Raw genomic sequence first — 13,009 nt, 5'->3', positions numbered from 1 at the left:
AAAAGCAACTGTCGTGTTAATGAGGTTGCAAGGCAGCATGCAACATGGATTCCAGGGAATACTTCCCAAGTAGTTTTCGAAAAAGGCCTCCGAACAGAGCGGCTGGGTTTGTGGCCTGTCTCAGCTAGCTAAGGCTGAAGAGGTCTAGATCCAGCAAGTATCTGTAACAAGGAGCCGCTTCGAAGAGGAAAAGCATGGAGCACACAGCAGCCAACTTCTCTCCGAAGGATTGCACTAACCTGCAGGACTGGGAGCTGCCCTTTATAGGGCCAGGACTTCCAGAGGGAGGTGGTCTTAGAGACAAAGGATGATGAGATTAAGGACCATGCGGGGCAGAAAAATGATTAAGTAGTGAGGGACATTCCTCAACAGAAGGAATTGGGCGGGGGATTCCTGGGACACGCCAGCTGAGTGAATCAAAGACCACGCTCCCGATGAAAATGGGATTAGGAAGGGGTTATCTCACTTCAATAAGGCTCCTTGTACCTAAACACAAAAGGAGCTGGATTTGGGATTAACACAATCTATGAGTAATGGACCTCCACCCTACAGAAGGACGACGTGCTAAGAAATAAAGAAACCTTGATTAATTTAAGGAGGGTGTTGTTTTGCGTCAGCTTCGATATTGATTTCTGGGATTGATTTGTTGTTGTTTAGTCATGTCTGACACTTCGTGACCCCATGAACCAGAGCATGCCAGGCACTCCTGTCTTCCACTGCCTCCCGCAGTTTGGTCAAACTCATGCTGGTATCTTCGAGAACACTGTCCAACCATCTCGTCCTCTGTCATCCCCTTCTCCTTGTGCCCTCCATATTTCCCAACATCAGGGTCTTTTCCAGGGAGTCTTCTCTTCTCATGAGGTGGCCAAAGTACTGGAGCCTCAGCTTCAGGATCTGTCCTTCCAGGGAGCACTCAGGGCTGATTTCCTTCAGAATGGAGAGGTTTGATCTTCTTGCAGTCCATGGGACTCTCAAGAGTCTCCTCCAGCACCATAATTCAAAAGCATCAATTCTTCGGCGATCAGCCTTCTTTATGGTCCAGCTCTCACTTCCATACATCACTACTGGGAAAACCATAGCTTTAACCATACGGACCTTTGTTGGCAAGGTGATGCCTCTGCTTTTTAAGATGCTGTCTAGGTTTGTCATTGCTTTTCTCCCAAGCTTCCAACTCTACAATTCTATGATTACCGTATTTTTCGCTCCATAAGACGCACCAAACCACAAGACGCACCTAGTTTTTGGAGGAGGAAAACAAGAAAAAAAATATTCTGAACCTCCGAAGCCAGAACAGCAAGAGGGATAGCTGCGCAGTGAAAGCAGCAATCCCTCTTGCTGTTCTGGCTTCTTTGATAGCTGCGCAGCCTGCATTCACTCCATAGGACACACACACATTTCCCCTTACTTTTTAGGAGGGAAAAAGTGAGTCTTATAGAGCAAAAAATACAGTATATGATCTGCCACTAGCCATATTGCCCAATGTCCACACACAGTGACACAAATCATTTGTGGCGCATTGGAAGCTTGACCAGAAGCAAAACACCATCAGCTCTTTTCCAGTTCATATTTCATTTCAGGTCATTTCACTTTTAATTCGTATTCCGCCTTTCTATATTGCTACACGCAAGGCGGTTGACAGCAACAAAATATACAGCAAAGAACACATGCCTTATAATAATCTGATCCAATACAAAAAGTCATAATAAAAACGTAACTTTAAAATGGAATGATTTAGAACAAATAAAGTAGCATTCAATAATCTATTCGAATATAATACAGTGGTACCTCGGGTTAAGAACTTAATTCGTTATGGAGGTCCCTTCTTAACCTGAAACTGTTCTTAACCTGAAGCACCACTTTAGTTAATGGGGCCTCCTGCCGCCGCCGCACAATTTCTGTTCTCATCCTGAAGCAAAGTTCTTAACCCGAGGTACTATTTCTGGGTTAGTGGAGTCTGTAACCTGAAGCGTCTGTAACCCGAGGTACCCAAAAAAATTAAACTATTGAAAAATATGGTTCTTATACTGGGTCGCCTTGAGGCGATTCTTACACACACTACAGGTGAGTGGCATTTGACACGCCTGCAGGGGCACAAACAGTTTCGGAAGCCTCTCCAAAGATGGGCTGCTAACCTTTTAACCAGCTGGTCCTTCCAGACAGTCAATAAAAACAGCCACACGCAATGTGCCATTCACATATCTTGTCATACGAGAGTTTTTGCATCTTCCAGGGATCCACAGCTGCACTGGGAAGTCTTTTCTTACCACCGGCCGGGCAGCCCCATATCATGTTTCGGAAAAGCTGACAATCTTCTTCCATATCCTCTCGGATGTCAGAAGACACCGGCCGGGGGTGGGGGGTGGGCGGGTGCTCAGCAGCTGACTGGGGGGCAACCAGGGCTCGGAAAAGAAGTCTGCCCAGCGACAGCGGACCCCGCAACCTTGTCCTGGGACTTCATCCTGACAGGGACGTACTGAAAAGATTTGGTGCTGATGTGCACCTGTGGAGCACCTTCTGTGTTGCCAAGGCCGCTGGGGAGGCCCTTTTCTCCCAGGTGTCTGTGGGGCGCAGGATAAGCGACCTTTTTGCGGCGGCTGCTTCGGCTGTGCCAGGAAGCCCAGTGGCTGAGGCTCTGGCCTTTCTTCTCCAGCAGGCTGCTGCCCAGCGTCCACCTTTGCCACGTCCTTTGGATCTGGGTTTGCACCTGGAGGAAGAAGAGAGAAAATTGGGGGTGTCAGATGGCTGTTGTAGTTGGGGAAATTTTACAGCTTATCTTAAAAACCATTGTAAACAGTTAAAACCGTTAGTAGGATTGGAATAGCACTTGTAGATTAATGGTGAATTTTGGATATAATGGAGAAGGTTTGGATTATTATAAAAGACGCAGGAGGATATGACTAACAATAGGACCCAAGAAGTGGAGGAGGGAAGTCCGGGAGATTTTTTGGAATCTTGTTTCTATGTTGTATGTTGCAAATGTGATTGTAAAACTTTAATTTATTTATTTGGCTTTTCAAATTAAATTTTTTTAAACAAATTAAAGCCATCCAAATTGGTTTGACATTGCTCTAACCACGACACAACGCTGCCTTAGAATTCAGGGGAGAGGGTGCCTCTGAGCACATGCTCAGCCCAGGAGTTTGTGACCAGCACCAGGAACAAGCTTAGTAGTCCAAGTTTGCACAAAAACCCACTCCTGGAATTTGAGCCAGCCAGCTCCACTCTTGCGCAAGGAGGAGCAGAATGCCTTTTCGGTGACCTACCTCTTTATTGACAAAGCAGTAGAGGACGCTCACCAGCAGGCCCTGAAAGATTAATAATATTTTTTATTATTTAAAAAAATGTGACAGGACAGAGGACTGATAACATGCTGCAAACTTATAATTGCAGCAGGCTGAAAAGTCGGGTAAGTTAAAGGTAAAGGGACTCCTGACCATTAGGTCTAGTCGTGGCCGACTCTGGGGTTGTGGCGCTCATCTTGCTTTATTGGCCGAGGGAACCGGCGTACAGCTTCCAGGTCATGTGGGCAGCATGACTAAGCCGCTTCTGGCGAACCAGAGCAGCGCACGGAAACGCCGTTTACCTTCCTGCTGGAGCGGTACCTATTTATCTACTTGCACTCTGACGTGCTTTCGAACTGCTAGGTTGGCAGGAGCAGGGACTGAGCAACGGGAGCTCACCCCGTCACGGAGATTCGAACAGCCGACTTTCTGATCGGCAAGTCCTAGGCTCTGTGGTCTAACCCACAGTGCCACCTGCGTCCCATTGAAAAGTCGGGTACACATGCTCTAAATGATAAGAACAAGGATATCAAAGATCTACCCAGTACCTGTAAGGAGTTGAGCAGCAACTCAAAGAAGAATTTGACGTAGCGCAAGGTGCCCTGGGCGTGTTCCTCAGTGACCAGCACAAATACCACCTCATGAATCCCCAGCAGCGGGATGAGGGTCAGCGTTGACTTGGCCAACCTAAAAAGAAGCGAAGAAATGGAGTGAGTTTCCGGGCATGTGTGAAGCGGGGAACTAAGAGGCTTTGCCACGTTGGTCACGCACGCTGTAAATATCCCCTCAAAAATCCACAGTGGATTGTGCTGTGCCACACACACCTGTGAAAGCCATTTTGTGACATGCCTCACCCTCGCGGCAGCCATTTTGTGGCTGGCACCCATGACACTTTCTCATATCCTGAATGTGTACTCACTAGCCAAAGCAAGGGTTGGGGAAAGAGGCAGGGAAGTTTTGCTCCAGAGGTTGCAAAGTATTTATTTTGATGTGGCTCTATTGCTTTTGTTCTCTTTTGAAGGAAGTTCTACAAGTAAAGCTTGAATTCAACTTATGGGCCTGGGGAATGTTTTATTCCAAAAGGAGTCATTTTTTAATGCATCCAGTTGCTTCCTGCTGTGCATTGTTAATATCTGCAATAAGCCATGGATGGAATGGGTGCATGCTCTGGTTATCTCTCGCCTGGACTACTGCAATGCGCTCTACGTTGGGCTACCTTTGAAGGTGACCCGGAAACTACAATTAATCCAGAATGCAGCAGCTAGAGTGGTGACTGGGAGTGGCCGCCGAGACCATATAACACCGGTCTTGAAAGACCTACATTGGTTCCCAGTACATTTCCGAGCACAATTCGAAGTGTTGGTACTGACCTTTAAAGCCCTAAATGGCCTCAAATGCTCAGTATACCTGAAGGAGCGTCTCCACCCCCATCGTTCTGCCTGGACACTGAGGTCCAGCACCGAGGGCCTTCTGGCAGTTCCCTCGCTACGAGAAGCCAAGTTACAGGGAACCAGGCAGAGGGCCTTCTCGATGGTGGCGCCCGCCCGGTGGAACGCCCTCCCACCAGATGTCAAAGAGAAAAACAACTACCAGACTTTAATATTTAATATTTAATAGGTTATTGTATTTTAGTGTTCTGTTGGAAGCCGCCCAGAGTGGCTGGGGAAACCCAGCCAGATGGGCGGGGTATAAATATTATTATTATTATTAATTTATTATCAGATAGTTGCTGTTTTTCAAGAAGTCAAGTCTTTCTACAAAATGCCTGATTGGGTGACGGGCAATCTCTTGCCTTTCGACTGCCCCGGCGATTTCTCACCTACCTGAATTTGTAATCTGTGTAACGCATCTGTTGCGCCCGGAGTTTGGAGATCAGGATCTTGATGATGCGTATGAAGATCACAAAGTTGACCTGGAAAATGGGAAAGAAGGAAAGGGGTCTGATTGGCAGTAACCCCTTCAATCCAGCTGTGTCACCCCTCTGATGTCTGCCGCCGATATCAGCAATGCCACAGGCATATCGACATTAGACAATGGGCACATCCTCAAAAAATGTTTTTTTAGTCTGCCTGTTCCTGCATGGGGGGGGGGGGTGTGTTAAGAACCACATGACATTCCCTCTGTTCTGTTCACATATCTGATGTCCCAGGGGAAAAACCCCAACATTTTTCCTATGCTAGTACAGTGGTACCTCGGGTTAAGAACTTACTTCGTTCTGGAGGTCCGTTCTTAACCTGAAACTGTTCTTAACCTGAGGTGCCACTTTAGCTAATGGGGCTCCCGCTGCCACCGCGCTACTGCCATGCAATTTCTGTTCTCATCCTGAAGCAAAGTTCTTAACCTGAGGTACTATTTCTGGGTTAGTGGAGTCTGTAACCTGAAGCATCTGTAACATGAATTATCTGTAACCCAAGGTACCACTGTAGTGCAAAAAGGATATTTCATACACTCACATGACACTTTCTCCTTAAGATGTGTTTGGTTTGCTTGCCTCGTGTCGGATTTCCCCTGGTTTCCCCCCTTGAACAGTGCACAAAATGGGGTGTTTTCAACGGATGTGTGGAAATGCCCAATGGTACCTCAGGTTAAGATCTTAATTCATTCTGGAGGTCTGTTCTTAACCTGAAACTGTTCTTAACCTGAAACACCACTTTAGCTAATGGGGCCTCCTGCTGCCACCGCGCCACCAGAGTTCTTATCCTGAAGCAAAGTTCTTAACCTGAGGTACTATTTCTGGGTTAGCGGAGTCTGTAACCTGAAGCGTCTGTAACCCGAGGTACCACTGTAAATCTTTCTAACCTACTGAGAGGCACCAATGCTCTGAAAGTCTATAAGGCAGTTTCTCTGTTCCTCGGCAACTTACAAAAATTGCTAGCAGAATCGGGCAACGGATGATCCACCAATAGCCCATGTTGTCGTTTCTCTCCCAGCATCTGTGGAAGGAGGTGGGGAGCAATTAAAGTGTCAGCAGGTCAAAGGAGGGATGGCAACCCCCGCCTACCATTCACAGTGCTACAATTCCCAGTACCCTTAACAAACTACGTCTCCCAGGATTCTTTGGATGAAGCCACATGCCTTAAATCATAGCCTTTTGGAGTTGGAAAGGGGCCATTGAGTTTCCCTGGTCCTGGTCTGGCATGATAAATAGCCACTACTCTAGAAGTGCAACCTAAGTTCTTTTAGAACCCTAAGAAAAATATACGTACATCAAATGTGAAGTGGAAGATTTTTTTGGCCCAGGTACTTACTCGTTGTTTTCATAGAGGTATCTCACTATCACCCAAGGGATGACAAAAAGGATTGGTGCCCCTGCAAGAGACATAATTAAGAGGACTCAACTAACGTATCTGGATAATGGGTACAATTGCCTTCTACCTCTCATGCTTCCCTTTCGTTTTACAGGTAGCTCTGAGCACTGTTGCCTACATTACTGAGCATCCCAGCCCCTGAATTAAGCTCTCCCGCAATGTTCGCAACCACCATTGTTCTCCCGCTGTCTCTTTTCTCATCAGGACTTGGCGCTGGGCGGCTAACTCACCCCATCCGATGAGCAAGTAGCCTGAGAAATAGCTTTCTTCCGAAAAGGCCATTGGTCCTAGCAGGTTGTGTAAGTAGAGGCCTTCTACCAGGAGCCAGTAGTAGTTTGCACAGACGCAGTACTGGGTTAAGATCTGTGCCAGCCGGCAGCCGGCCACAGCCTGAAAAGGAAGAGTTTGGATTTGATATCCCGCTTTAACACTACCCTAAGGAGTCTCAAAGCAGCTAACATTCTCCTTTCCTTTCCTCCCCCACAACAAACGCTCTGTGAGGTGAGTGGGGCTGAGAGACTTCAGAGAAGTGTGACTGGCCCAAAGTCACCCAGCAGCTGCATGTGGAGGAGCGGAGACGCGAACCCGGTTCCCCAGATTGCAAGACTACCGCTCTTAACCACTACACCACACTGGCTACACCACACTGGAAGAGGAGGAGAATCTGCAGTTACGGCAGCAAGAATTCTATTGGCTCAGAAATGGAAACAAGAGGAAATACCGACGATTCAAGAATGGAGAATGAAATTGACTGACTATGCGGAACTGGACAAACTGACTGGGAAAATAAGATATGCCCGAAACCAAAAGTTCATCGAGGATTGGGGGAATTTGCAGATTATCTGAAAAAGATATGTGAGGTGCAAGCAACGCTAGTGGGGTTTCAAGAAGCACTGTAAAATTTTAAGAGGTATTGCTGAAAGAAAATAGAAAAGGGAGGGAAGACAAATGGCAATGCAATTAAAGGAATGTGTACTAAAGGGTAAAAATGGATGATTACCAGAGAAGTTGAAGGAAGTCCAAAATTTGTATTTTGTTAAAATCAGGTAAAATTTGGATAAAATTGTATGATTATATCGAAAACTAATAAAAATTTATTATTAAAAAAAAAAAAAAGGAAGAGGAGGAGAATCTGAACGCTCGTTTTTTTGGTTCCCGAGCTCTCGTGGAAGCCAGCTGATTCGCACCAGAGCACCAGCCCCCAAAGCTGGACATTTCGGGATGCAATCCAAAGCCCGGAATAGCTTCTGTAATTATCAGGGACTGAGTAGAGGAGGAGAAAAGCAATGACAAACCTAGACAGCATCTTAAAAAGCAGAGACATCCCCTTGCCAACAAAGGTACGTATAGTTAAAGCCATGGTTTTCCCAGTAGTGATGTATGGAAGTGAGAGCTGGACCATAAAGAAGGCTGATCGTCGAAGAATGGATGCTTTTGAATTCTGGTGCTGGAGGAGACTCTTGAGAGTCCCATGGACTGCAGGAAGATCAAACCTATCCGTTCTGAAGGAAATCAGCCCTGAGTGCTCACTGGAAGGACAGATCCTGAAGCTGAGGCTCCAAGACTTTGGCCTTCTCATGAGAAGAGAAGATTCCCTGGAAAAGACCCTGCTGTTGGGAAAGATGGAGGGCACAAGGAGAAGGGGACGACAGAGGATGAGATGGTTGGACAGTGTTCTCAAAGCTACCAGCTTGTGTTTGACCAAACTGCGGGAGGCAGTGAAAGACAGGAGTGCCTGGCATGCTCTGGTCCATGGGGTCACGAAGAGTCGGACATGACTAAAGGACTAAACAACAACAAGAGCAGAGGAGGAATGGTGGAGACCCCATCCTGACCCTTCCAGGGAGGAGGAAGAGGAAGCCAGTTTAGATTTACAACAGGGGTTTGAGGAAGGTCACAGCTCAGAGGCAGATGAGGCGGAAAGTTGGGAGATACTGCGAGAGGAGGAAGAGGAACTGTCTTTAGAAAGCATTCCAGATCTCTCCCCTCTCCCAGAACCCAGCGAGCCTTGAAAGTAGGAAAGCAAAGAGCTCAAAGGCAGAGGGGCACTTATCAGCACCCATAGGAGAGACAATGAGACTGACGAATGAGGAAGTGGGAGAGACGGGGGGGGGGGTCAAGATTCACCTGGGACAACACCATTATCCAAGGGTCTGGGTTCTATAGCCTCTATGATATGATAATCTTTATTGTCACTGTCCCAAATAGAACAACAAAATTGAAAATCTACATCAGACGTTCAGAAACCAACAAGCCTGCTATCCCAGCTATCCCAGCCTGGTTAGCCCCCTAAAAACTCTGATACCCCATAATTAAATACAAGATACTCCCATAGAGACTACCTTACACTGCATTTAACAAGCATTTAAAACCAAAATCGCATTTGAATAGAAACTGTTTTTCAGACGACTAGTCCTAGTCTTTATAACCCTGTACCTTCTTCCAGAAGGCAGAAGCTGAAAGAGATCATTTCCGGGGTGCATACTATCCTGCACTATCTCTGCAGCTTTCTTTTGGCACCTGGAAGCATAGGTGGGAAGAGTGCACCCAATTATTCTCTCCACAGTCTTTACAACCCTGTAAATACTGTAATAAATTCCGTAAATTGTAAATTCTGTAATTCTGTAAATTCTGAATAAAAAGCGGACGACAAGGAACATTTCCTTGTCTTTCTTCATTCCTGGGCAACTGGCCGTGGGAGTCGCTGGTAGCAGCCTGACAGTAATTCTGGGATGCCCCACAGGAACGGCTGTGGGAGCTGGGCATTTTTAGCCTGGAGAAGAGGAGGTTAAGGGGTGATATGATAGCCATGTTCAAATATATAAAAGGATGTCATATAGAGGAGGGAGAAAGGTTGTTTTCTGCTGCTCCAGAGAAGCGGACACGGAGCAATGGATCCAAACTACAAGAAAGAAGATTCCACCTAAACATGAGGAAGAACTTCCTGACAGTAAGAGCTGTTCGACAGTGGTATTTGCTGCCAAGGAGTGTGGTGGAGTCTCCTTCTTTGGAGGTCTTTAAGCAGAGGCTTGACACCATATGTCAGGAGTGCTCTGATGGTGTTTCCTGCTTGGCAGGGGGTTGGACTCGATGGCCCTTGTGGTCTATTCCAACTCTATGATTCTATTCTATGATTCTATTCTATTCTATGAAATTGCGACGGTTGAGCAGCATGCAATGGCCCATTCAGTCCAGCATCCAATTCTCACAAACAGATGCCCGGGAGAAACCTACCAAGCACAAGAGCACTCTCCCCTCCCTCGATTTCTAGCAACCGCCTTCTGCATGAGTGAGTTCCATAGTTTATGCCTTGCTTGAAAAATTAATTTCTTTTGTCTGTCCAGGATCTCCCAACACGACGCCCATGCTGCCCCTCTGGTCCCGGCTGGACCCCTCCCACCTACCCTCCCTCAAATTGCAGTTGCAATGATACCTGTCCCCAAGGAAGGTGCGAGAGGTCCCCTTCGTCCTGGAAGTCCTTGGGGAAGTGCAGCCGCAGGAAGGTGTCCCGGGTGAGGATGGAGACGGCCCGCAGCATGAAGGACGCGAAGAGATTCATGTGGATGTAATTGCGGATGCAACGGAGTTTCCTGGAAGTGGGCAGAGAACAGTGGGCAGGGGTCAGGGAGAAGTCAGTTGTGCCCCAAATCTGCACCTCGAGCCAGGATCCAAGACTGCTAGACAGGGTTTTAACAGAAACCAAATCTCATTCTTGCACTTGTGGCAGCTAGACTGGTGACTGGGAGCGGCCACTGAGACCATATAACACCGGTCTGGCTCCCAGTACATTTGCAAGCACAATTCAAAGTGTTGGTGCTGACCTTTAAAGCCCTAAACGGCCTCAAAGGCCTGGTATACCTGAAGGAGTGTCTCCACCACCACCGTTCTGGCTGGACACTGAGGTCCAGCGCCGAGGGCCTTCTGGGATTCCCTCACTGCGAGAAGCCAAGTTACAGGGAACCAGGTAGAGGGCCTTCTTGGTGGTGGCACCCGCCCTGTGGAATGTCCTCCCACCAGATGTCAAAGAGAAAAATAACTACCAGACTTTTAGAAGACATCTGAAGGCAGCCCTGTTTAGGGAAGCTTTTAATGTTTAACAGGTTATTGTATTTTAGTGTTCTGTTGGAAGCCACCCAGAGTGGCTGGGGAAACCCAGCCAGATGGGTGGGGTATAAATAATATATTATTATTATTATTATTAGGGTTTTTTTTGTTTTATTATTTATTAAACTTCATCGAGAGAGCTCAGGGTGGTTCAAAGGATAAAAATACAGGATAAAAGCGTTGTTGATGTTGTTGGCACCTGTCTGTCTCAAGAGACAATGGAGTATGCCTCCGGGGGTGAAGTAAAAACACTGCACTAGCAGCATCCATGTGACCCCTCTGGGGCACAAGTCTGGGCAGTGTGCATGGAGGTCCTGGGCTGCCCAGACGACAAGAAACCCCCCTCTCAGCCTGGCCGATGTGGTCCAAAGGAAAGCAGAGCAAAATGTTTGGCACCAGCTTGGCTGCAGAAGTTACCAGACAAACTCCCGTGTTGCAAAGAGAACGTCAGCAATGTCTAGGCAACATGATGACCATGTACAGACGCAATAGACAATCTTTATAGAATTCCTTCAAACCATAACAAGTCCAAAATGAAATCTTTAGTCTCAAAGTCTCTGAAAAGCTTTAAATTCCCGATATTGACTACTATTTTGAATGAATGAATGTAAATGAAAATATCAAACGCTGTGGAACAGTGCTCATGTAAGAATGTAGTCACATAAATTCATTTGATACAAGATGGGTTTATGAAGCAATTCTATCTCGTCCCACCACGCTGACGAAGAATTCTACGAAACAGTAGTCAATATCCGGAATCACTGTTCAGTGTTGGACATCATATTTGCTGAATACACAAAGCTTCACAGCTTGTCTTTCATCATTCAAAGTACCTCGCTTCATTTAAAGATTTTCAGAGACTATGAGACTAAAGATTTCATTTTGGACTTGTTATGGTTTGAAGGAATTCTATAAAGATTGTCTATTGCGTATGTACATGGTCATCGTGTTGCCTAGATATTGCTGGCTGCAGGAGTTGCCGGAAGGAGGCGTACAAGGCGCCATCTTGGTTATCTTAGGATTTGTGCAGGGTTTCCTCCTTTTTCTTCACCCAAAGATATCCCACATGGCAGCGGAGGTTGAGGACCAGACTTTTCCTTCTCCTAGACTGCGCTACCTTCCCAGGTGGATGAGCCCCACCTGCCCCTCACATCCCTCGCCAGCTTGTGCAGAAACCGCCTTCTTGACCGTTGGCCCCACAATGTGGCGTAGTGGTTAAGAGCAGCAGACTCGTAATCTGGTGAACCGGGTTCGCTTCCCCGCTCCTCCACATGCAGCTGCTGGGTGACCTTGGGCCAGTCACACTTCTCTGAAGTCTCTCAGCCCCACTCACCTCACAGAGTGTTTGTTGTGGGGGAAGAAGGGAAAGGAGAATGTTAGCCGCTTTGAGACTCCTTAGGGTAGTGATAAAGCGGGATATCAAATCCAAACTCTTCTGTTCATCCACTCAATCCACCTGAGGAAGTCCCTAATTAACCCAGTCGAAGCTGTTTCCAAGTTGTGGCAGCTGTCACATGCTGACAGCTTCTAGGAGCCGCAGGCGAGAGCTGAGTGCAGCGTGAGGACCAAAGGTGGGCAAACTACCCCAGAAGGAGCGTGACGTGTCTGCACCAGAGGCACTACGCTTCCTCTAACACCCTACATATCCCATCCTTGCACTAGTGTTTACTGAACCGCTCCAAAGTGCATTGATGTGCACTGTGTGGTTAACTCTTTAATAGTCAGCAGGGGGAGCTGTTGCTCTGCTCTGCTCTAAGAGACATGCCTTAGTGCACGGGTATGCAAACTAAGGCCCAGGGGCCGGATCCAGCCCAATCGTCTTCTAAATCCAGCCCGCAGACGGTCCGGGAATCAGCGTGTTTTTACATGAGTAGAATGTGTCCTTTTCTTTCAAATGCATCTCTGGGTTATTTGTGGGGCCTGCCTGGTGTTTTTACATGAGTAGAATGTGCGCTTTTATTTAAAATGTATCTGGGCATAGGAATTCATTCATATTTTTCCCCCAAAATATAGTCTGGCCCCCCCCACAAGGTCTGAGGGAAAATGGACCGGCCCCCTGCTGAAAAAGTTTGCTGACCCCTGCCTTAGCGGAAGCCTCTCTTGGCAGGTGTGATTAATCAAACCACACACCCACATCTTTCAATACCTCTCATTTTTCCTGCGTGGTACCCAGGGGAGGGCAGTGCCCCTTGTCGTCTTTCTCAATACCTGAAAGCTGCCAACAGGACGAAGGCCGCAAGCAGAGCCATGAACGAAAGGGAGTAGCCCACTGTGTACATCAGTCGGAACTGCTCCAGAATCCACAAATGTTTCTGG

The 13,009-nt window shown here is 47.2% G+C and overlaps 1 protein-coding gene and 1 long non-coding RNA gene across 2 annotated transcripts in view; both read right to left on the bottom strand.

Annotated features, from left to right (window-relative positions):
• LOC308484612 overlaps positions 1-13,009 on the bottom strand; it is a 190,423-nt gene that overhangs the window by 150,264 nt on the left and 27,150 nt on the right. The gene's annotated exons all lie outside the window — the stretch shown is intronic.
• LOC308484215 (gastric inhibitory polypeptide receptor-like) overlaps positions 1,600-13,009 on the bottom strand; it is a 30,850-nt gene continuing 19,440 nt past the window's right edge. Inside the window, exons 6-14 of the mRNA XM_081018969.1 lie at positions 12,902-13,005; positions 10,023-10,179; positions 6,820-6,979; positions 6,530-6,590; positions 6,145-6,214; positions 5,105-5,193; positions 3,830-3,968; positions 3,264-3,305; positions 1,600-2,704 (exon numbers count right to left, since the gene is read on the bottom strand). Coding sequence (XP_080875095.1) covers positions 2,372-2,704; positions 3,264-3,305; positions 3,830-3,968; positions 5,105-5,193; positions 6,145-6,214; positions 6,530-6,590; positions 6,820-6,979; positions 10,023-10,179; positions 12,902-13,005 — 1,155 coding nt within the window. The 3' untranslated portion in view covers positions 1,600-2,371. The remainder of the gene's footprint in view (positions 2,705-3,263; positions 3,306-3,829; positions 3,969-5,104; positions 5,194-6,144; positions 6,215-6,529; positions 6,591-6,819; positions 6,980-10,022; positions 10,180-12,901; positions 13,006-13,009) is intronic.

Source organism: Podarcis pityusensis (assembly GCF_964106645.2).
Source record: "Podarcis pityusensis genome assembly, chromosome: 8".
In the NCBI taxonomy this organism is placed as follows: Eukaryota; Metazoa; Chordata; class Lepidosauria; order Squamata; family Lacertidae; genus Podarcis; species Podarcis pityusensis.
Note: the sequence above shows the minus strand (reverse complement) of the source record. Positions and strands in the feature narration are given on the sequence as shown.